This window comes from Octopus bimaculoides, chromosome 1, assembly GCF_001194135.2.
Source record: "Octopus bimaculoides isolate UCB-OBI-ISO-001 chromosome 1, ASM119413v2, whole genome shotgun sequence".
Lineage (NCBI taxonomy): Eukaryota > Metazoa > Mollusca > Cephalopoda > Octopoda > Octopodidae > Octopus > Octopus bimaculoides.
The window spans coordinates 191,856,086-191,880,325 of NC_068981.1; the positions used below are offsets into that span (position 1 = coordinate 191,856,086).

A 24,240-nucleotide genomic window follows, 5' to 3' on the forward strand; every position below is an offset into this window, starting at 1 on the left:
AAACTGGTTTTCTGTTTCCATTGGAAATTGTGGTGCTTAATGCTGAGTAGTCTGGTGATCAATTTAAGACATCTCCTATTTCACAGGATATTTGGTGCAAGATATACTAGTCAGTCATAGAAATACTTCTTCTAAAACCTTAGTTTTCCAAACTGTTGATAGTTTGTTGACTTCCTTAACATTAATGTGAATAACAGTGAAAATATCAGTAGAAGGTTTCTTTTCAAAATTTTGGATTTTTTAAATGTCTTGATCTGAGACTGTGTTGAAACTGAAGCAACTACATCAGAAAAGAGCCATTTAATAGCACACAACTGTGACCAAGTCACTGACACAGTTCAATATAGAACTATGAAATAAAGTTAGATTTCAAATTAATTTAACAGTTTTGTGTGTTATTAAATGGTTCTTCCATGACGTATTTGCTTTTAAAAATAAGATATTGTTATATCCTCATCACCATCACTATCATGTTTGCTTTCCATGCTGGTATGAGTTTAATGGGTTGCTGTAGTCCAAGTCTGTTCATTATTTAGGATTACTACCCTCATAACAGGTTGTCTCATTTGTGCTTTTTTAAAATTCTTATCATGGTTTCTATGGTAGGATGCCCTTCTTTACACCAACCAATTTACAGAATATATTTGGATACATTATCATTATTAGTGTCAGCATTAGTGAGGTTGCCTTGTATCCTGCAAAACAAACAAGGTCACCACTACATTACATTGTTTTTCTTTGTTCAGGATAATGTCGCCAGTAAAATGAGGTATGAATTTAACAAGTTTCAGTTATACTCCTGTAATTATATTTTGGTCAGAAATCTATTCCAAACAAAGGTTTCCCATGAAATTTCTTTCTGAAGAAAATATCAGATTAAACATGATATCGTTGAATATATTTTGTTATCTACAGTCTTGTGAAACAGAAATTCCTAAACATATGGACTCTTTAGTTTTCTAAGATAATGGTTAAACTTCTACACATTCAAATCACCATTATTAAAGTTATTTAAAAGACAAGACAAGACACTTTCTTCTTATCAGACACAATTTTATGTATCAAATCAAATGTAATGTGGTATAGGTACAGGCATAGTTGTGTAGGTGAGAAGTTTGCTTTCCAACCACATGGTTTCAGGTTCAGTCCTACTGTGTGGCTCCTTGGACCAACCAAAGCCATGTGAGTAGATCTGGTAGATGGAAACTGAAAGAAGCACATTATGTGTGTGTGTTTGTGTGTACCCTTGTCTTGACTTTTTGCGATAGTCGTAAATAAGTGTCACTGTCATACAAACACTGTTGGTCATTTTTGATATTCTGTGAAAACGTGGAGCCATGGGTAAAAGTTACCTTGCTTGGAAACAGATAAGGATTAGTAATAGGATGGGCATCCAGCCATAAGATAATCTATCTCATAAACTCTGTCCTTCCCTGCAAGAAGGAAAAATGGATATTAACTTGATAATGAATGTATGCCACCAAGTCTCTAAAGATGCTCAACAATTCAGAAATAATGTAAAATACAGGAAACAAATATTTTTTTTATAGCAGTTTAAATGTATTTATTTCCTTATATATCATTTATTGTGTTTCTTCTTTTGATCTAAGAGTACTATTTGTTTTATAGTTAATAGTTAAAATCCTCCAGTAATCATGCTGGAATGACTAAATTTGATTCTCCAAGGTGATCTTTAGACAAAATTAACAGGTGTCCAATAGAAATCCATATGTTGCAATGCTAACCTCTACAAATTGAGCTATTAGTTAATCCTAATTGAATACACCAGCATATAGATATCTGATCAATGACTCCTTTAATGACATATCATCATGTCTGTTTCATTCTATCCCTGCATGGATTGGCAACATCTTCACCAGCCTAGTATCTCATTACTTGTCATAGATCAGCTTTCACCATCTTTTACCATATCTTTCTTGGTTTTCCTCTTCCCATTTGGATTGTTTGGCACTTCTTTACCCATCTGTCATCCCCACATATATGACCTGTTCTATATCTATGCAATCTTCTCTCCTGTATACACCTGGCTCCTTTTATACCTTGTTTTTCTCTCAGCTCACCTGGCCGTGTTATTCATACACATTAACATCATATATCTGCTGGAACAGACTTGCTTAATTTCTTTCCTACCTTCACACATTCAATGCCCATATTTAGCTCCTGTGCAACACTGCACAACACACACCACACCATACCATACTATATAATGTGCTCTGCATTTTGGAAAACAGTTCCTTTATTGTCAATAGAAGTGATAGTTTCCAAAACATTTTTCATCCATCTTACTCTGGTTGCTATGCTTTCAGAACACCCTCTTCCGTTGCTAATTAAGTCCCTTAGGTAACAGAAATATCAGCTTCTTCTAAAGAGCCTTCTGAGTACTTGAAAGAATTTATGTAATCGATGCTGTTAATATAATTATTGCAATGGACCTGCAGCATACATAATCTTCCTCCACCTTGTCTGTGATCCCACTACACCAAACATACCCTGTACATTATTTCCACAGTTCTTGAGGTTTAGAAGAGCTCTGTATAATGCGTTGATTTTAAAGCTCTTCCACTTCTTCTCTAACTGAAAACATCTGGCGAGTGAAACAGATTTCACTTAGAGAACTCTAGGTTTGTGTTTAGCAGATTTTCAGAGCAGTGTTTTATTTCTTTGTATGTTGTTTTGATCACTCAGATCTATGACTATGGTGTCTAGCTATGACCATTTTTATGTCATGCTTATTGTTGGACAGTATCCAGGACAATATTATCCAATGTGTCCTTCACTTCTTGATAAGATGAGATGAGAGGAATTTTGCTGCTATTTCTAGCATGTTGATCAAACATGTAATGACTCCTTCATTGGCTAGTATATTGTTGCTGTTGTTTAGAGCCAGGTGAACCTTGTTTAGACAGACATGTTAAAGATATTCCAGCCTTGACCATCTCTCTTTTTTTTTTTCTTTGGCATATCAATATCTGTGTCTTTTCCTTTTTTAAGGCAGTGTGATTTGAGGGACATTTGATCAGTGTTTTTTAGCAGGTTGATTAAGCGTGTGGAAGCACCATGTGTAATGTGTGGTGGTGAAATTCCAAAAGAAAAAACTGTATATCATGAGGTATGTTTGTTAGGTGGAGGTATAGATAACACGTAGAGAAAAACAGAATTTTTGTTATGGTAACAGTATAAATTAGCTGTCACAGCGTTTATAGAGACACAGGTAATTAAGATTCATTTTCTTTTGCAGCAAGCTTACATACATTATTATTTTTTTTTATATCTTAAGATTGTATTTCAATGTAAATAATTATTTTTTCAGTTATTTGCATTCCAGTTGTTAAGAGGATTGGCATATTGTCACAAGAGGCAGATTTTACACAGGTATGGTGATACATTTTTGTTAGCCTTACACACACACACACACACACACACACACACACACACAGTGTTAGTGTGCTTTTTACATGGCACGTAAAAAGCACCATTTGAGTGTGGCCAATGCTAGTGCTGCCTGAGGGGCTCCCATTCCAGTGATACGTAAAAAGCACCCGCTAAACTCTCAGAATGGTTGGAGATCTTTTCACTTTCATCGGCAGATCAAGAAATTAAGTTTTTGTAACTAAACACTTTCAAACTTTGGACGCTGGTAGAATGTGTCATATAAAACATCTTTTATTCTTAGCGTTGTTGAGAAAAATTTCTATTTACGAAGTTATTTCGTGTTAAAGTTGTTGTATTTTGGTAATTTCATCCAATCAATGACGTGTATTCAGGTGAATAAAATTACTGCTGTTGTTTGTCAACAACTATCGGCAGTGTATATTTCGTTTGACACTGTTATTTATGACATTGTTTGTGCGTTTGTACTGGTTTTAGCTTTAGGGTTTTAGGGTTAGGGGAAAAAGTGAAAAATGAAGAAATTGGAGGGGGGAGGAATAAAGGGGCCAAAAAATTTCAAAATTCCGATTTTTGGCAAATTTCCATCTCCGTATCCAAAAAAGCTGGGTTTTTGGCAAAAAAAAAAATTGCGAGAAAATAGGGGTGGGGATGAGAGGAAGTATTTTCCGAAAAACAGGAAAAAAAACCTAAGATGCAGTAGAAATGCACGAACGATTATGGTGGTGTCATGAAGTAAACGTGCTTCAGATACACTCGTTTATTCATACGAACATAACTGAGATGAAATATGTCCTGACTAAAAGAACTTCTGAGTTGCCTTGCATTATGGATAAATTGAATTGTATCAGTAACTTTGAAGACTTACATTTAGTGTTTGACTAATCAATTGTAAACCAAAAGCTTCTTCATTAATAATTCCCACTTGTTTTAATTTTAGAGACTTAAAGCCTCAGAATCTCTTGATTAGTGATGAAGGGGAACTTAAGCTTGCAGATTTTGGTAAGTATTCGAGTTGAAAATAATTTTGATATTCTATCTATTTAGTTGTATGATTTTGAGGTAAATGTTATACTGATGTCAGTTATTGCTAAATGTTACATAATTATGCTGCAGCTTCCTTCCTCCATCTTTCCCAGTCTTCGACTGACCTCATATTTCCATTATTTTCTTCTTTGTCCATTCCTTGTTGTTATTCAACTGTCAACCACAACTAACAACACGATTAGATGAGATTTGTTTCATATACTATATAGGAAAGCAGTGCAAAACATACACTGGTATTGCAAATAGCCACCCAACTGAATAAAAGTCCATTATCTGTGTGTGTGTGTGTGTTCTACCCTACTGCTTGGTAACTGGTGTTGGATTGTTTATGTCGTTGTATCTTAGCAGTTCATCAAACGAGACCAATAGAATTAGTACGCGGCTTGAAAAAAAAAAAAGTACTAGGGTTGATTTGTTTGACTAAAAAATCTTCAAGATGGTGCCCCAGCATGGTCACAGTTCAATGACTGAGACAAGTGAAAGATATATGTGACAGAAGCAGTATCAAATTAAAATAGCCATCTTAAATACCCTTCTTAAATACATTGTTGAAAAGCAGATTTGCTGTGGTAGTCTTCCAGAGATAACATCTATTATGGATGGACTGTGTTTAAAAATAATATATTATCATGGGGAGACAATACATATGAGACATTTTGACAAATGAGAGAACTGAACTATAATTTCTTTATTTGTATTAAATTTCAGCCCATCTTGTTTAAACGTTACAATATGGCTTGGGTGCTAATTAAGAGACTTGACCAAAATAATTTTTATTTCCAAACAAATCTCTTTTCCTACCTCAAACAATGTACACTCTTGTACTTAGTGTTTCTTTCATCATTGTACTTTGGTATGTTTGGTGAGAGTCTTTGGGTGAGGAAATCATTTTGAAACTTAAATATGTTTGTTTTTTGTTTTGTTTTTTGCATTTGCTGAAAGTGAGGAAGGGGTAGACCCCATGAGACAGGTGAGCTTGATGTTTCATTTAGATTATTGCAAGTCACTGTTTAAAGGAAAGACATGAGCAGGGAAAAGATTCCAGTGGGTCAGTGTTCTGGGGAGGAAGGACTGGGATTGTGGTTAGTGCAGGGTGAGGGTTAGAGGTGAATGGAACAAGGGTGACTAGAAGTGAGAAGATGAGTGAATTATGGTACCCAAGTGATGGAGGTACAAGAGGAACCGGCTCCAAGGAATTGTATCTTGTATTTGCTGAGAATATAAAAATGATATCAATCATTGACTAATACTATTTTCTCCCTCTCTGTAATTTTTTTTTTTTTTTTATGGACCCTGCTTTAAATATGTTAACACTAACTGTTGCTTTTCAAGTTAATGGCATTTCTGAATTTGTAAATTTCTTATTAGAATTTGACCCAAGTTATTTTCAATTTGACCCTGGTTCTAGTCAAGAGGTTGGCTCACATTAAGTTATTACATAACAAATACCAATAAACTGAAAAACAGAATTTATGATTGGTAGATTGAACAGAGACAATGCTGGAAGTTGAGAGGATCATTTAGTGTTGCTAAGGTCCTGACAATGTCTCTAGTGTTGACACCATGATAAAACTCACCCCATACACTATGTAAAGTTGTTGGTGTTAGGATGGGCGTTTAACCATAAAGACTATATCTAAGTATGTGAGTGAGACGTGGTCTTCTAACCTGTCTAGGTGAGCAGTAATTCTGAATAAGAACCACCTCCAACCTAGGTCCACATAGAAAATGGGCATAAAAGAAATGATCTTATTACCTACACCTTTGTTAAGGCTGAGGTATTGTTTTCAGTCGTGTTTGTTTGTTTGTTTGTTGGGATCGATCCAGTTCCGGACAAGGATTCTGGGTTATTTGTTATGTTTACTTTACATGATTACGATCTTGTGTTGACTTTCAAGTCTTTCTCAATTATCTCCCTTTAGGCTGTTTCCAAAGTTTTATTTTGGTTTCTCTATTATTAATTTTACTCGCGTCTCTATCTTAGTAGAAACTGATGGATAAAGAAATCAAACTTAATTAAATAATGCTAACATATTTTTATAATATATATATTACATATTATACATACATAATCTATACATCGATCTAAAACAACAGGAGTACTAAAGGAAGGCCGGAATTTAAGAGAAGAGAAAACCAAAAGGTCTCATGCTATTCATTTAAAAATTCCTGAGTACAACTTACTACTATTACCTCCGCCTTTGATACTATTTTGAATGGTGAATTTGTTAACTTTGGCTTGTATTAGATAAGGATAAACTATTATTGTTACCAAATTTTCTACAGTTACCTTCACATTCCATGACTACCGTTGGGATTGATCAGATACCAGACAAGGATTCTGGATTATTTTTCCGATTTTTTAACTTAGTTTTTGAGAGCAGTTGGGTTTATTTTTAGTATTGTTGTTTGTGAGAGCAGTCTAGTTTATTTCAAATATTCTCATTTAAAAAATTATTTCTGGCTAATCGTTGAGATGCTCTTGTTCCTATTATATTTAGTTTCAGATCTTTATCAACTTAACACATTATTTTCATCACATTCTTTCAGTTTATGCCTGTGACTTTTTAAAAAACTCCCTTGGAGTATAGAACAGTACAAAGAAAGAAAATATATTGGTTCTTTTGTTTTGTCTTACTCTTAGGTTTAGCCCGGGCCAAGTCTGTTCCTAGTCGAACATATTCCCATGAGGTTGTCACTCTTTGGTATCGGCCGCCGGATGTACTGCTTGGATCAACAGAATATTCCACATCCTTGGACATGTGGTAAGTATAAGGTTAAAGCCATCAATAACCATAGCATATATTAGAAAATATCACTTTATTTTACCATCATTTCTTTGGTTAACTGCAATGTTGTTATTGCACATATCACATTTAATCTATATCTTAACTCAATTTAAGCAACCATATGTGGATTAGCTAATAATAATGATATTAGATGCTTTCCATTACATTTATTAATTTATGTTGCTCATCAATAATGAGAGTGATTGGAACATGAAATGGTAAACACTATGGAGCTTGAATGTCAGAAACATGTAACTTGTTTAACTTTTTGTTACTTGCTTTTTTTTTTTCCATTTTATCAAAATAAACGAATTTGGAACCACAGCATTCTCTGCTTCAAGATCACTGAGATTGAATACTTCTGTCTTTTCAGGGGAGTCGGTTGTATATTTACAGAGATGATATCTGGTGTTGCCACATTTCCAGGGATGAAAGATACATACGACCAATTGGATAAGATCTTTAGAGTAAGACATTGCATTGCATCGGTTTTCTTTGTTCATATAGGAAGCAGCAGTAAACATCAGGCCCATTTAAGTACTTTGTAGCATTCAGTTTATATATTGAGTTCAAAATATGTGTGAAACCCTGTTTTTCTTACCCCTGCCAGCATGGACAACAGATGTTAAATGATGATGCCGATAACTTGTGGATTACATAAAGTAAAATACCAATCAAGTATTGAACAGTACTTCTTTTCTGAAAGTTAGCTGACATATGTCAAATTCAGAAACAACTCTTTGCTTCAAATATCAAACAGTGGTGTGGTGTGGTAGGCCCTTAAATCATGTTGGAGTTGTAGGGTACCATCAAAACAAATCTGGTGGCACTCCTGCTTTCCAGGTTTGAACAAAGCTGATCTCTTCCAGACTGAGAGAGAAGACTTAACACTAAGTTGATATGGGTGACATTTGATTTCAGAGTGGCAGAGAGCTGAAACAAATACTGCAGGAAATTCTGTCCTTATATCCTAACGACTAAACCAGATCACTGATTGACTACATGAATTCTAGTTTAAGTTCATTGTTCTAAAATTTCAACTATTTGGTCGAAATAAATTCGTAAAACTTTATTTGAAATTCTGACCTCCCAAATCCTCTAAGTGTGAGGGCATGTAGTCTAGTGGTTAGTGTGTTGCACTCAGGATCACAAGATTGCGGTTTCAATTCCCAGACTGAGTGGTGCATTGTGTTCTTGAGCAAAACACTTCATTTCATGTTGTTGCTGTTCACTCAACTGTAAATGAGTAACCCTGCAATAATCTGTAATCGTATTCATGGGAAATGTGATCCCAGCCACTCATACACCAATGGAAACAGAGTAACTGGCCTCAGTTATACCAAAACTTTTTTTCCAATCTCCACCCGAACTGGTAAGATACTATAATAGGGGAACTAATCCATGGTAGACAACTCTACTGTAATTAATAAAACTAAGAAACCAATTTGACTCATTTTCTCTTCATTTCAATCTCACTTTAAAAAGCATAACTCCTAAACACACCACAGAGCAAATGTTTTGATTCTGTACAAGAATAGGTTTTTATCATAAATTAACTATAGCCAAAACTCAGTCCTGGTAGAGTAAACTTATGATCAACGGCATACCAACCATGCATGAGTGGCTGTGTGGTAAGTAGCTTGCTTACCAGTCACATAGTTCCCGGTTCAGTCCCACTGCGTGGCACCTTGGGCAAGTGTCTTCTACTATAGCTTCAGATCAACCAAAGCCTTGTGAGTGGATTTGGTAGACGGAAACTGAAAGAAGCCCGTTGTACATATATATGTGTTTGTCCCCCACCATCGCTTGACAACCGATGGTGGCGTCTGTACGTCCCTGTAACTTAGCGGTTCAGCAAAAGAGTCAGATAAAATAAGTATTAGGCTTACAAAAAATAAGTTCTCGGGTCGATTTGTTCAAGTAAAGGTGGTGCTCCAGCATGGCCGCAGTCAAATGACTGAAACATAAAAGAATACCTATTTGTAGGTCAGGGTCAACAGTGTATCCCTCTAATCATATTAATGGGGATACTTAAAACGTTGATAGGTTGCTGTCTTTCACAGGTTGAATGACCATGAAGTTATGCATTGCATCAGCATGAAGAGATAAATAACAGACAATGGTCACTTTTACTGTTTGTGGAAGTTTCATTGGGAAATTATTATTAATAATAATAATGGTTTCAAATTTTGGCACAAGGCTAGCAATTTCAGGAGGGTGAAGAAGTTGATTAGATCAAACTCCAGTACTCAAGTGGTACTTATTCTATTGACCCCAAAAGGATGACCTTGGCAGAATTTGAACTCGGAATGTAAAGACAGATGAAATGTCGCCAGGCATTTTTGCCTGGTGTGCTGACACTTTTGCCAGCTTACTGCCTTAATACACTATCACTATTAATAATAATAGTGACAATTCGCATTAATGGATTAGTGTTGTCTGTCAGAGCAAGAACAACAATTATTTGGTGTTTGAGGTTTACAACAACTGAGTCACAGTCTGCTACTCTGGGTACAGCTTGTTCTTTAGTGTTTTTGTTTGTTTCATTGCTTTGTATTATCAGCATGAATTTTGTGTGTCTTTATAAACTATAACACATTTATCTAATTCTAATTTCACATCTTATGTGTTTTTAGGGAATATAGGAAATTTCATTTCTTTTAATTTCAGCTCTTAGGTACCCCAAATGAGGAATCCTGGGAATCAGTAACGAGTTTACCTAATTATGATATAAGTATGTTGATTATTAATTACCAAAATTTTGGATGTTACTTTTGATTTTGTTGATGACTACTTTTTAACCCTTTAGTGTTCATATTACTCTCTCAAATGTAATGCTTATTTATTCACATTATGAACTTATCTTGAGACTTCAATATTTTGATGATGTGAGAATTTATTTTTAGAATGACGTTGTAGGGTTGGTGTGAGAGGCTTGATCAGGCCAGTTTGAACATAAAACAAGTAGAATATATTGGCTGGATATGACCGGTTTAAATGCTAAAGCATTAATAACTTGTTAATATTTTTCATCTCATAAATTAGAAAAATGAAGAATGCAATATTTTCCATATTGTTTATAGTTCATTCTGATGATAGTTTTGCTCTGTCTCTATTACTGTTAAACAATAGTTGATGTGTGCCATCTTACTACCCAATTAGGACTTGAAAGCATTTATATATTTAATTCCCTAAACATTTTCCATCTGACAATAGCTATTTGCCTTTATCCTTCTCTTCCCAATACAATATTCAACATGGTTCTAAATCTGTGTAAGGATCTTTTAGCCCTCCTATGTTCACCTGTATCATATAAAACAGACATCCAATCTATACTATTCTCATTTCTTCTCTTGTATTTTTTCACCTTCGTATATGTTATGCCTGTTGTTACTTTATAAATCATATATTCATTTTGTTTGATATAGTTTCCTTCTTAAATTTTTGACTTCATTTTCTTTTTGTCTTCAACAGCTAAATTCAATATGTACAGCCCCCAGCCACTTATTCCTTGTATCTCCAAACTTGGTTGTATACCAAATGCAGCTGAATTGTCAACAAGCCTTCTACAAGTAAAATCATTATTTTTTTATTTTATATTTTAATGTTTGAAACATATTTCAAAATCTAATGATGTTATCCCAAATAAAATAGCAGAGCAAACTTTATAATCCTTTGAGATTATGCAGTCTGCTTTGCTGTCACATGGTTATAAATTTGATCCCCATTGCACAGCACCTTGGTCTTCTACTATACCTGCTGGTTGACCAATGCCAGTCATGAGGTCAAACATCCCTGAAAGTTTCATCCGAATCCATCCAGCGGTTCTTGAGATATCTTGTCCACGGATAAACAAACAAACACAACTGAAAACAATACCTCAGCCTTAACAAAGGTGTAGGTAATAAGATCATTTCTTTTATGCCCATTTTCTATGTGGACCTAGGTTGGAGGTGGTTCTTATTTAGAATTGCTGCTCACCTAGACAGGTTAGAAGACCATGTCTCACTCACATACTTAGTGGAATGTATCAATGAAATCCCTGCAGCAACCTGTCTGTCTAAATGTGGAGAGTTGTGCCCCTTTATATATATATATGTGTGTGTATATATATTTATATATATATATATATACATATATAAAACATAACCTAGTAATTTGATGAATAGGTGTCGAAGTATCAAACTGAAATTAAGTACCGGGTTGACATGATTGACTGAAACTCTTGAAGGTGGTGCCCCAGTATGGCCACCACCCAAAAGTAACTGAAGCTATTAAAAACATAGGATAAGTTTTAGAAGCAGTAGTTTATTTTGTTGTATTAACAATAACTTAGACTATATTGAAATATTTTCACCAGTTTATTTCTTTTCCAGATGGAACCTTCCAAACGAATAAGCGCCTCCAACGCAATGAAACACGAATATTTTTGGGATCTCCCACCAAAGATTCATCAATTACCAGATGGTAAAGTATTATCTCTTTTGTTGAAATCATTGGAAGGATGATAATATTATGCTAAGGCTGCAAGCTGGCAGAACCATTAGCATGCTGGGTAAAATGTTTAGTGGCATTTCTGCCATGGTTAACTTTGCCGTTCATCCTCTTGGAGTCGATAAAATAAGGAGTACTGGGGTCGATGGGATCAATTTAACCCCTTCCCAAAATCGCTAGTTTTATGCCAAAATTTGAAATTAATATTATTATTATTAATATTGAGTTCCAATTCCGCTAAGGTTGACTTTCATTCTTTTTGTGTCAATGAGATAAGTACCAGTTGTATGCTGGGATCAATGTAATTGATTTACCCCCATTCCAGAACCCCTGCTGGCCATGGGCCAAAATTTGAAACTAATATTATTATTGTCAGTTGAGCTGGCAGAATTAGCCAATGTGTCAAACAAAATGCTTAGCGGCATTTCTTTCAGTTCTTAACAATTTTAATGTACAAATAATACTGCCAAGGTAAACTTTGTGTTTCCTCCTTTCCAGCTCAATAAAGATAAAGTACCAGTCTAGTACTGGGGTCATTGAAATCAACTTCCCCCACCTCAAAATTGTTGGTTTTGCACTAAAATTTGAAGCAATTATTATTACTAAGGCAACAAATTGGCAGAACTGTTAAGGCATTGGACAAACTATTTATTGGCATTTCTTCTGGCTCATTATGTTTGCCTTTCATCTCTATGGGACTGATAAAAGAGAGTACTAGTTGAAAACTGGGGTCAATGTAATTGACTTACTCCCTCCCCCTAAAATTGCTGGCTTTGTGCCAAAATTTGAAACTATTATTCTTATAATTAATATTATAGGCGCAGGAATGGCTGTGTGGTAAGTAGCTTGCTTACCAACCACATGGTTCCGGGTTCATTCCCACTGCGTGGCATCTTGGGCAAACCAAATCCTTGTGAGTGAATTTGGTAGACGGAAACTGAAAGAAGCCCGTCGTATATATATATGTATGTGTACGTTTGTGTGTCTGTTTGTCCCCCCAACATCACTTGACAACCGATGCTGGTGTGTTTACATCCCCATAACGCTAGCGGTTCAGCAAAAGAGACTGATAGAATAAGTACTAGGCTAAGAAAGAATATGTCCTGGGATCAATTTGCTCGACTAAAGGCGGTGCTCCAGCATGGCCGCAGTGAAATGACTGAAACAAGTAAAAGAGAAAAGGCGCCGGCAAGCTGGCAGAAATGTTAGCATGGTGGACGAAATGCTTAGCGGGATTTCATCTGTCCAATGTGAGTTCAAATTCCGCCGAGGTCAACTTTGCCTTTCATCCTTTTGGGGTCAATAAATTAAGTACCAGTTACGCACTGGGGTCGATGTAATCGACTTAATCCCTTGTTTGTCCCCTCTATGTTTAGTCCCTTGTGGGCAGTAAAGAAATAAGAAGACCAAGGAAAACATAGGTAGAAGTGATGAAGGCTGATTGCAGGAAGTGACAAAGGAATGCAACAAATGGCAGGATTTTGTGTTGGAGCATCCAACACATGAAAGTATGGAAAAATTAATGTTAAAAATGAACAAACAGGTGTAGGAGTGGCTGTGTGGTAAGTAGCTTGCTTACGAACCACATGGATCCAGGTTCAGTCCCACTGCGGGGCAAGTGTCTTGTACCATAGCCTTGGGACGACCAAAGCTTTGTGAGTGGATTTGGTAGACGGAAACTGAAAGAAGCCCATCGTATATATATGTGTGTGTGTATGTTTGTGTTTGTCCCCCCAACATCGCTTGACAACCGATGTTGGTGTGTTTAGGTTCCCGCAACTTAGCAGTTTGGCAAAAGAGGCCCATAGAATAAGTCCTGGGGTCGATTTGCTCGACTAAAGGCGGTGCTCCAGCATGGCCACAGTCAAATGACTGAAACAAGTAAAAGAGCAAACACTGAAAAGCATTTTATGTGTTTGACTTCAAAGCTTTCCAAAGTTAATTTTGCCTCTCATCCTTCATAAGTCAATTAAAATAAAGTAATAAGGTATATATGATTGATTGATTCCTCCCTCAAAATTGCTTTGTGTCTATGTTTGAAACCATTATTAGTTAAAAGTTGCAGTAGTATTTCACACTTGTTTTATTTCCACAGTGGCTTCCATATTTGACATTCCTGGTTTGAAACTTCTGCCCGAAATGAATGAACCAGTCAATGCTGCTCAAAAAAAGCCCACTTGTCGCAGTGGCATACGAACCACATTAAAGGCATGAGAATGGGATTGGTTCATAGAGACTATAGGTAAGTTTCAGCAACTAACTTAAATTACTCTCCACCCTCATTATAATTATATTTGATTAAAGAGATAGCAGTTCTCTAGGAGGAAATGTAAAAATATAAAAAAAATTTTTTAAACCCTTTACAGCACATCAATAATCAGTAAAAAGAAAAATCTTTTGGTTATACTGGAGTGTATATTTTTAAAGCTTTCGTGATAGTATTTTGAATAAAATTCACTTTTAAAAATAATCAAGAATTTGGTAGGATTTAGGGAGAGAACTCTATGTGGAACATAACTTGAGACAAAGTTCTTAAATTGAATTATGACCAACAGCTTTTATGCTAATATGTTTAACTCTTTCAATACTAAACTGAGTGTCCCCGACTCTATCATGTAACCTCCTTGTATCAAGATTGAAATCCTCCAAAATTTCTTAATTTGTTCCAAACAGCAGCTTAGCAACAGCAAAGTTATTTTCAAATTAAACTGAAAGGGTTCGAATTTATATTTAAAAATTGATTTTAAACATTAAATAGTTATCATTGTTAACTAAACTGTTTGACTTTTTGAATATTACAGATATGAAAGTTTCTACTCAAGATGGCAACTCATTTGGATTGTTCAACATTAGAGACCACTAGCAGTAGTGATGGTCACTAATGATCCTCTCAACAGATTTCATTTGTTCCTTTGGTCTCATTATTCCATATTAATCATCCATAATGATCAAGCTAAGTTTCAAGGTCATCTGCTGCATATCCCTGTTAATATGCACCACAATATTTGCTGTCCATTCTCAACAGATTCTATTGAAATGGTCAATTAGAAAGAAAATGTTAGTTTGTGTTGTTGAAAGACTAAACAAGCTGGCGTACACCAAAGAGGAATACCATCTTGAATTTAAAAAATAACAACCAAAACAAACTTGATTTATATCTGAAACTAGTCCATTGCTTAGAGCCTCAATTTTGTGCCTGCAAATCTCCCCCCACATCCAACATTACTACTATAATAGTGATTGAAAGAACTTTTCCAAGACACAGACAAGACTTTTTTTCCTATTGCAATATATTTAAAACTGGCTCAACATATGGAGAAAGAGAGAGAAGAAAAAAAAAACTATGCCTACATTGGGCCTGTATTTCATAAAGTCCAGAAAAATGGTGAAAAAGGAAATTTTATTTTCGATACTGAACTCCTAAGTATAAAACTAAACCCTTAATCATGTGAAGCATTGAGTTGGGACTAAATTCTTCGTGTAACCTTCCACTCCTCCAGGTATTTTCTTTAAAATGTCTACTTCCCCCATATTATGACAATCCAATTGCTAATTCCTCTGAATTGATTATGACTGGCTGATTGTTAAAGAAAGCCAGTGCTGTTTGTGCTCTTCTCTGTCTAAACCCATTAGATTGTTATATTAAACAATTATAGTTATGACTGCTAATTCATGAATGCTTTTTTTTTTTTATAAAAAATGAGAAAAAAAATCCTACTCCCTATTTAGCAGTTAATAAAAGCCATTTGGCTGTGTTATTTTCCAAGTTTTGGATAGATGAATGAGTAAATTACACTTTGTGACATTTTATAAACTTTGATAAATTAGTTTGTTACACGAAGGTTTACAAAGAAACAAAACTTATCAAGTAGAACTGGTTCATCTGCTCTATAAATAAATACTCAAAAGTGTTTTTTTTAACGAAAAAGAATATTTGTTTAAAAAATATTGAAAAGCTGTGAAAGAGATAATTCTTTACATTTATACAAAATAAAACATTTTGTTCTTGCACGCAATACACGGTGCTGACATTATGAAGTTATGAAGATTTTATTACAATCTTTTCTTATAAATCGAATCTGTGAGAAAAATATTTTTTCAGAACAATGAATGACCAAACTTGCTATCTTAAAGGGATCACCAATTTCGATTCTATGAAAGCTTGAGTGCTGATGTCATAAAGGATTTCTGTGATCAAATATCAGTGCTAGAAGAAACAAACAGCACTAAGTAATGAATCTTCTTTAACCAGCTAATAACTTCCTGGTTTTGGGGGTCTAAAAATAATTCCTGAAAATCTTGTCAAACATCAAGAAACTACACACAATTAGTAAATGTGTCTCTTGTGTTAGGCTGTTTAGTTGCAGAAAGAAAAATTTATATTCCAAACTAGAATGATACAATGGGTCTAATTATTTTGAAATATTTAGACTAGACAAGAAAAGCAATAATAATTTACTTTTACTGAAAATCTTAAAGAAAAACTAAAAGATCTAATGAAAAATTTCTCACACTGCCGTAAAAATTCATGTTTTCTCAAGTTTTGCTTTCAAATTAACCTTATTCCTTGATAATTTTAATCTGGTTGGCAGTTGATGCTTATAGCAATTTAGAGCTACTAATCCTTTAGAATTTCCTCTGTCTGACCCCCTACCTTTATTAAAAACCCAAGTCATTTCCAGTAGAAATACCCGTTCCCAAAACATACCAAATCCTGATTCCTTTTTCTTTATTCACAAAGCTTTAAAAGATGGCACCAGCCCATCCTTATGCCTCAGTACTCACCATAATCCCAGAGTGAGTGAGACCCCAATATACTTTTCTGATAATAGCTCGTTTGGAAACTAATATTATGATAATCAAAAGGTTTGCTCAAATTGTTTAAGCATACTTATGCTGATTGCTTTAGCATGATATTTATGGAAAAAAAAATATAAAACAAACAAAAAAATAAACATAGAAAGTATTCAATGGATCATCTCCCAACTCTCATGGCTATAAATTGCCCCCTCCCCACTTCTTTTTTTTTTTTATGAACATCCCATCATTCTGCCATTGATATTTTTCTTTTTTGCAGAGATCTGTTCATCATGAAGATATTTCTAAATCTATTTTATTTGGTCCACTTACTTGAAGTCTGTGGCATTGCTTCACTCCATAAATATATAAAATTTCCTATCATCATTTGGTTTCCAATTCATCATACTCACAAAATGTGCATCGTCATGCACGCTGACTGTTAAAATAATGCAAATTGTACATTCCTGCATTTTTTTTTTATTCTGTAAGAACTTGGAATAAATACTTTCTGTAAAGATTGTTTAAAAAAAAAAAAAAGCCATTTTAGTTTGTTTACTGATCTTGTGTCACTGTAGACATTTGTGTCCAGTTTTCCCTACTTTGATGACTTGTTGGACAAACTTGATCCAGAGGATTGGTTAGTGGTCAAAGATTATGGAAATTAGTACGGAATGGATGGATTTAGTGAAACAGAGGTCAAAGTATGTCGTGTATTTCAGTGTGTTATATATAGATTAATTAAAACTGCAATTAACAAAGTGCACATCAAATCTGATGACAGTAAAAATAAGTGGTGTATTATTTTGTTATATAATGTAATAATTAATGAGGAATATATAGCTGTACTAGATAAGTTCTTCCAATCACTATTGTAGTTGTAATGGAACTGTATATTATATTAGTTGGGCTATATCTTGTGGTATGTTTACATAATTTACATCAATTTAATATCCACTTATTCATGGATGGAATTTGTTGAGTCAGCTCTGCCTTCCAGGGTCAATAAAAATAAGCACCAGAAAAGTACTTGGTGCAATGAACTCCCTGCAACCTAAAATTGCTGGTCTTTTGCCAACATTTGAGAGAATTCTTACATGTTAGGAGGATGGATTAGCAGAATTGACAAAGTGCTTTATAGTAAGTTAGTTATGGCTCTTTACATTCTGAGTTCAAATCCTACTGAGGTCAATTCTGCCTTTTATCCTTCTAGGGATCACTGTTATCAGCTAATACCCTCTACACAAAATTTCAGGCCTTATGATTATTTTACAATATCCTTTGTTTTTTTTGTTTTTTTTTTCATGTTAAGTTTTCAAAGTAACTAGAGGTTATCATTCACTGGTTTCAGTCATTGAATAGCAGCCCTACTAAGGCCGACCCCAATACTTATTTTTTAAGTCAGATACTTACTCTATCAGCATCTTTCGCTGAACCCCTATATTATGGGGATATAAGCAAACCAAAACTAGTGGCGATAGGGACAGACAAAATCTTCACATTCAACAGATTTGCACCAAATCCACTCAGTGGAACTGAATCGAAAACCAGAGGGTTGTTAAGCAAGTTTCTTTACCACACACCCATGCCTAATGCTAGTTTCCTTTGTTGCATGTCTTTGCATGAAAGAAAACTAACATTTTCTTCAAGTTTGGTCATAGAAAAGGAAATATTTAGGTCACGCATGATAGATTATTCAAGTTTAATTAGATAACCTACCCACATATCCAGCACAGATTAATCGGTCACTATGGTTATGTAGGTGGTTACATTGCTATTAAACTGAAAGCATATACTTGGTAGGTGTTGTTCCTTTACCAATACTTAAGTAGTTGGATGTCTTACATATACTCTTTTACTTGTTTCAGTCATTTGACTGCGGCCAGGCTGGAGCACTGCCTTTAGTCGAGCAAATCGACCCCAGGACTTATTCTTTGTAAGCCTAGTATTTATTCTATCGGTCTCTTTTACCAAACTGCTAAGTTACGGGATGTAAACACACCAGCATCGGTTGTCAAGCGATGTTGGTGTATATATATATATATACACACACACAACGGGCTTCTTTCAGTTTCCGTCTACCAAATCCACTCACAAGGCTTTGGTTGGCCCGAGGCTATAGTAGAAGACACTTACCCAAGGTGCCACGCAGTGGAACTGAACCTGGAACCATGTGGTTGGTAAGCAAGCTACTTACCACACAGCCACTCCATTAATTTTCTACAATGAAAAAATATCCGAAACCGTTAAGTAAAATGGGCAAATATCTTAATCTTCTCAATATTCTGTATGTATTAAAAGTAACAGCATGAAATTTTCTGGGAGGAGGAATGTTTCAAATTGTTGTCATTCTTATCCTATCATGGCTATCTCTTATAACAAAGAATCAGTCCCAGAAACCCTATAAATATCTTTTATAATAGCTACTGAAGAGACCAGACAGAATACAGCACGAGATATACGAGCTTTGTCTCTTGTTTTTGAGATCAAACCCACCCAACATTGAATTTGTTGTGTATTTTTATCAACAATAAAAATAACAGCAATTTAGAGAAAGAAATTTAATTCACTGCATTCTATCCGACAAAACTTGGCCCTGGGCTGCCTCTTTGGATCCCCTGATGTGAATTTTATTTTTTTTAAATGATTTTGGTATGCTAAGGGTAATGGGGGGGGAGGGGGCATCTCAACCTGGAGACTTGGCTTGCAACTGAGCAGACTCTACTAAAGGCAATTGACAACAGTCAGAAGGTATTAAACCAGGTATTAGATAAAATCTACTACATTTAGTTTGCGACTACCAACCTTCACATACAAAACTTTGCTGTGGAGCTATGCCAAAAGAGACTGCGCAGTGGGGTTGAACTCATGTAACTACAAAATGAATCTTCTTAGCACACGGGTCCTGCTAGAATCACATTCACTAACAGTGATGTGCTTCATGCTATTGTATTACACTTTCTTTACTGAAAATTTTGGCCTTGCAGCAGCCAGTTATATCATCTTTTAATGTCCATTTGCCATGCTGGCATGGGTTTTATATAGATATATTGGGTCATGCCATAAATAATACGGTTTTTTTATACTCATTTTTCAAAATTAAAATAAAGTTCTTTTTAAATTTAAAATAAGCTCTCCATTCCCTACAATTCTCTTCCATCTATCTCATCGACTTGCAAGGCCCTTCTTCCAAAATTCACTTGTCTGTGAGGAAAAATACTCCTCCAGTACTGTTCTGACCTTGTCTACAGAATTCATGTTTTTTCTGTCTAAATGATTTTGAAGACTGTGGAATAAATGATAATCAGATGGGGGGGCAATATCCAGCAAATATGGTGGGTGTAACATCATTTCCCATTCAAACTGCTCCAGACTTTGGAATGACATCCTTGCTGTATGTGGCTGTGCAATTAGACTTGGAAAGTTTGTGAGGAACCCATTGACCCAATTTGCTAACTTTTCTGATGGCATGTAAGTGTTGATGAATGGTTGAATGACCAAATCCAACCTTGTCTGCTGGTTCCTCAACAGTTGTTACAAGGGAATTTTGTCCCAATAGGGTTTGCAAGACGTCCTCGTCAAGCTCTACAGATCATCCAGGACAAGGCTCATCTTCTAGGCTGTACTTTCCGGCTCAGAATTTCTGGAACCACCATTAACACCGGCTTATGCTTATTGTCTGATCCCCATATACTGCATTAATATTCCTCGCACTTTCCATTATGTTGTTGCCTTTATTGAACTCATAAAGCAAAATATGCTCCTTTGTTACTTCCATTATAGCTTGGAAAAAAATAAGGACAAGATAAAAAATAATACCTGCTTTCATAGCAAGTTGATGCAGGTAGTTTATCTTCTTCCCCTCCGACTTTTAGTTTATGCAAATGAAAAAAAAACGCATTATTTATGAGATGACCCAATACATTCTGAAAAGGAATATATAAACTTAGATATTATTGTTTCATACCAAAAACAAGACATTAAAAATCCATACCTTTCATCTGTGACCTGATGTTAAAGAAATTATGTTCCGATGAAATATCAACATTCATTAGCTGAGAAAATTTTATTGAAGATTTTTTTCTTTTTTTTTTGACAATTATCTGTTTAACAGCAGCAAATCGTTCTACGTTTGTTGCCCTATAACAAACAATAGATTACGCATTTTATTGGAAGTTGACAGCGACTCATGTATTCATGTTGAAACAGTCACAAATAAGTATTACAACTCATATCTAAAATGAATTGCAGGAGACAGCATTCCAAAACAAATTGTGCAAGACAGACTGGATATTTAAAAAAAAAAAAAATTTCTACTCCTTAAAAAGGATCGATAAAAATAATTACTTTTTTTTTTTAAACTTATCTTTAAGTGTTAAGGTTGATTTCTTTACAAGATTGCTCAGGTTGACATTAAATTTCTCTCTCTCTCTTTCAAGTGTGATATAATAATATTTCAAATAAAAATAATCCAAATATCATCACAGGAGTGCCGTGGGCAGAATTTGTCATTTATAGAGATGGTGGGCTAGCAGAAGACAAAGTGCCATAATGCATACATACAGTATTAATCAGGAGATAATAATGTGCTAGTAAAATAGATTCACACAGAAAAAGCCATTGATATAAATAGCAATACAGTTTTAGAAAATGTACATGCAGATTGGATTGCATCAAATGATTTGCAGCAGTTTTATGAAGGAGCCCTGTTGTCCATGTAATAATATATATATATACATACATATAGAGCTGTTTACATGACAGACTTGAAGCCTGAGAGTTTTACAATTGGATAAATAGGAAGCTGTGACATTTATGTCTTTCCCAGGCTAAAATGAAGTGAAATGGTTACAACTTGTATCCAATGCCAGGTTGTACTAAGAATTTCTAATATTCAGCATATGCCACAATTAATTAGAATCCCACTCACTCCATTAGTTTTCTTTCTCATTATTATTCCATCTTATTTTTCAAGATGTTCACTGCCCCCACCTCCAAGAAGAAATATTTGTGATTACTGGAATCATTTAAACATAGAAAAGGAATTGCCAAATATTTCTATTCAGTATTTTTTCTTATTTTTCATAAATTTGTTGTTAGTTGGAATAATAAAGACAAAATAATGCGTAAATGACTTGAAAAGCAAAAACGATAACTTAATATAATTAGCAAGGAAAAAAATTGAATTAACATTTAGAAAATAAAGTTTAATAAACTAGAAAAGAGAACCAGATGATGTAGAGTTTGATTGAAGGAAGGGGACTTCTGCAATCTGTTCACATTATATATATATATATATATGTGTGTGTATATATAAGATGGAAATAACCTGTGTGTATTGGATGGAGCGATAATACAGAAGCTAGGGAAAATTGCTAATATGTAATTGAAATGTTGCCTGTAAAACTCATTAAAAGCTGAATCTGAATGTAACGACTATTAATAAATGTCTCCTGTATTAGACATTGAGATTAATACTTTGTCAATGAAAAAAAGTTTACTGTACATACATTACAAAAAGGTATACTTTACACCCATACACATGTATCTCTGGTGCATGCTGTGTCCTGTGTTAGCTGCTCTTGGCTGTGGAAATCCTAACCTTTGATATGTACTGCATAGATTAAATTTTTACTGTAACACAAACATCAAACCCTTACATCAGTAAAGGAATAGAAATATTTTTGTCAATGTACCAAATCAGAATTTCAATTAAAAAAAATAAAATAAAATAATTATTTTGTCAGAGCTGCTGTTGGTAAAAGTAAGATCTTTTGTGCCATTTGAGGAAATTTTTAAGAGTTTTCTTGTCAAGGGGGGACAATATGAAGACACTAGTAAAAACACTACATCACAGAGACATAATTACAAACAAGCAGGGATGGGCGGGGGAAGAAGGAAAAAAAAAGAATCAATCATTTTGATTGAGAGAGGAAAGCTAATGACAGACCTATTGAATATTTCACACTGGTATATCTTTCTGGTCAGAGGAAGCATATCACTGACAAGAGTGAATGGATTAGAAGAGACACGAGAGATGACTGGGAAGCTGAGAATTTAGAAGCCATACACAGAAGGAATACACGCACTTCTGGAAACTAAAATTTCAATATCACAGAATAATTACTAGATTTCTTTTTTTTGTTTGTTTGTTTGTTTTTGTTGTTTTGTAAATCTTTAATGTCTATTTTCATTGATCAATCTCTCACCAGTTTCTGTTGTTGTCACCTAAGTGATGATATACTCTCTTCTCTATTTAAACACTTTGGTTGATGCTGACACTGCAGTAGTTTTAATGAAAATTGCCCATCCTCACAAAGCCAGTCTCAGGAGTCCAGAAGTCCAATGGTAGATAAAGGCTTATTAAGCGATGAGCTGCGGTAAAGACCTTCTATGTAGGAGTTCTGTAAAGAAGGTGGCGCAGTGGTGGTAGTACTGCTGCCACCCGACTCACTTCCTGCATCAGTGCCACCATTTGCTTGATTATCAAGGCGTTGGGAGCTTCCACGCCACTTGTAAGACTGGACAGACGTTGACCGGCAGTCTATGTTGTACTGGAAAAGAAAAAAGGAAAAGGTAAATATATTGACTTCTAGCCATGTCGTGTTATAACGATAATTCTATTAAAGCATATGATGGAAACTACAGAATTGGGTTAAACAGTAACTGGACACTCATGCTTAATAAATATTTTTAAAAAATGGTTGAGTTTTGTTTCATTTTCCTGTTGATAAATCTTGATCAATGACTATTCAAAAATATTTTCTGATTCAGTGATGCTGTGAAATAATGTGCCACATATATTTTCATAAAACAACAATTTATATCCTTTTAATTAGTTTTTAATTTCTTTGACTTTTGAGAGATAACTCTAAGTGAGTCAATAAGCAGAATAAATTGAATGTTTAGAATGAACAAAAAAAAAAAAAAAATTAAGTATTTAGTATTTGAAAGTTTGAGTGAAATCAGAGCCAATTGCTTTAATTATAATTAATCAAATAATGTGCTATCATTGGGATTTGTTATGAAGGTAAGCCATATACATTTATATGTGCTCTCAGATAATATATTAGACAGAAAAAGAAAAATGAGATTAGTGATTAATTAATTAATTAATATACTAAGTGTCACGAGTGCTGTACTGTTCCTTGTGATTAATTTACAGAGTGTCATAGGTGCTGCATTGTTCCTAAGTGAATAAAAACATCTTTCTCAAATTGCTTTCCTTGGGAAGTTAATCCATGTGTTTGTAGGTGAGAGATGGACATGAGAAAGACATGCCAATCAGCAGATGGTGAATGAAGTTAGTAATAAGCTGAAATGAAGATCAAGAGTGATTTTTTTAATACTGCAAATAGCTAGTAAACAATGTGATGTGCTCTAGAGAGAAGTAAATCTAGCTGGTGAATTAGGATTAGAAACTTCTGTTGTTGACTAAAATACTTGCTGTTGCATAAATCAGTTGTGCAGTCAGCGATGGCCATCTTTAAGAGGTCTTTTGGATTTCAGCTGGAATCAAAAAAACACCAAATTCTGGTTCAGAGCAAACAATTCATAGTTAATCCTGGTTCCACACTTTTGTTTTAGTATAACAATTATGGAAGATTGTGACTTTGGAGTAATAAAGATATATATATATATATATATATATAGATATATAGATATATATATAGATATATATATATATAGAGAGAGAGAGAGAGAA

General features: G+C 34.6%; 2 protein-coding genes across 6 annotated transcripts in view; one reads left to right on the top strand and one right to left on the bottom strand.

Moving 5' to 3' along the window:
* Positions 1-22,446, top strand: part of LOC106877593 (cyclin-dependent kinase 14) — a 179,172-nt gene extending 156,726 nt beyond the window's left edge. For all 3 annotated transcript variants that reach the window (XM_014926538.2, XM_052973464.1, XM_052973465.1), the window contains exons 10-18: positions 3,332-3,393; positions 4,349-4,410; positions 7,100-7,220; positions 7,618-7,711; positions 9,915-9,978; positions 10,719-10,816; positions 11,621-11,711; positions 13,834-13,980; positions 14,540-22,446. In XM_014926538.2, the coding sequence (XP_014782024.1) occupies positions 3,332-3,393; positions 4,349-4,410; positions 7,100-7,220; positions 7,618-7,711; positions 9,915-9,978; positions 10,719-10,816; positions 11,621-11,711; positions 13,834-13,952 (711 nt within the window). In that variant the 3' untranslated portion in view covers positions 13,953-13,980; positions 14,540-22,446. The remainder of the gene's footprint in view (positions 1-3,331; positions 3,394-4,348; positions 4,411-7,099; positions 7,221-7,617; positions 7,712-9,914; positions 9,979-10,718; positions 10,817-11,620; positions 11,712-13,833; positions 13,981-14,539) is intronic.
* The window catches only part of LOC106877594 (alpha-catulin), a 329,504-nt gene continuing 325,850 nt past the window's right edge, over positions 20,587-24,240 (bottom strand). For 2 of the 3 annotated variants that reach the window (XM_052973445.1, XM_052973457.1), the window contains one exon: positions 20,587-23,089. In XM_052973445.1, coding sequence (XP_052829405.1) covers positions 22,862-23,089 — 228 coding nt within the window. In that variant the 3' untranslated portion in view covers positions 20,587-22,861. Of the gene's footprint in view, positions 23,090-23,982; positions 24,045-24,240 lie in introns of all 3 variants that reach the window. The other variant, XM_052973451.1, reaches the window with a different exon arrangement.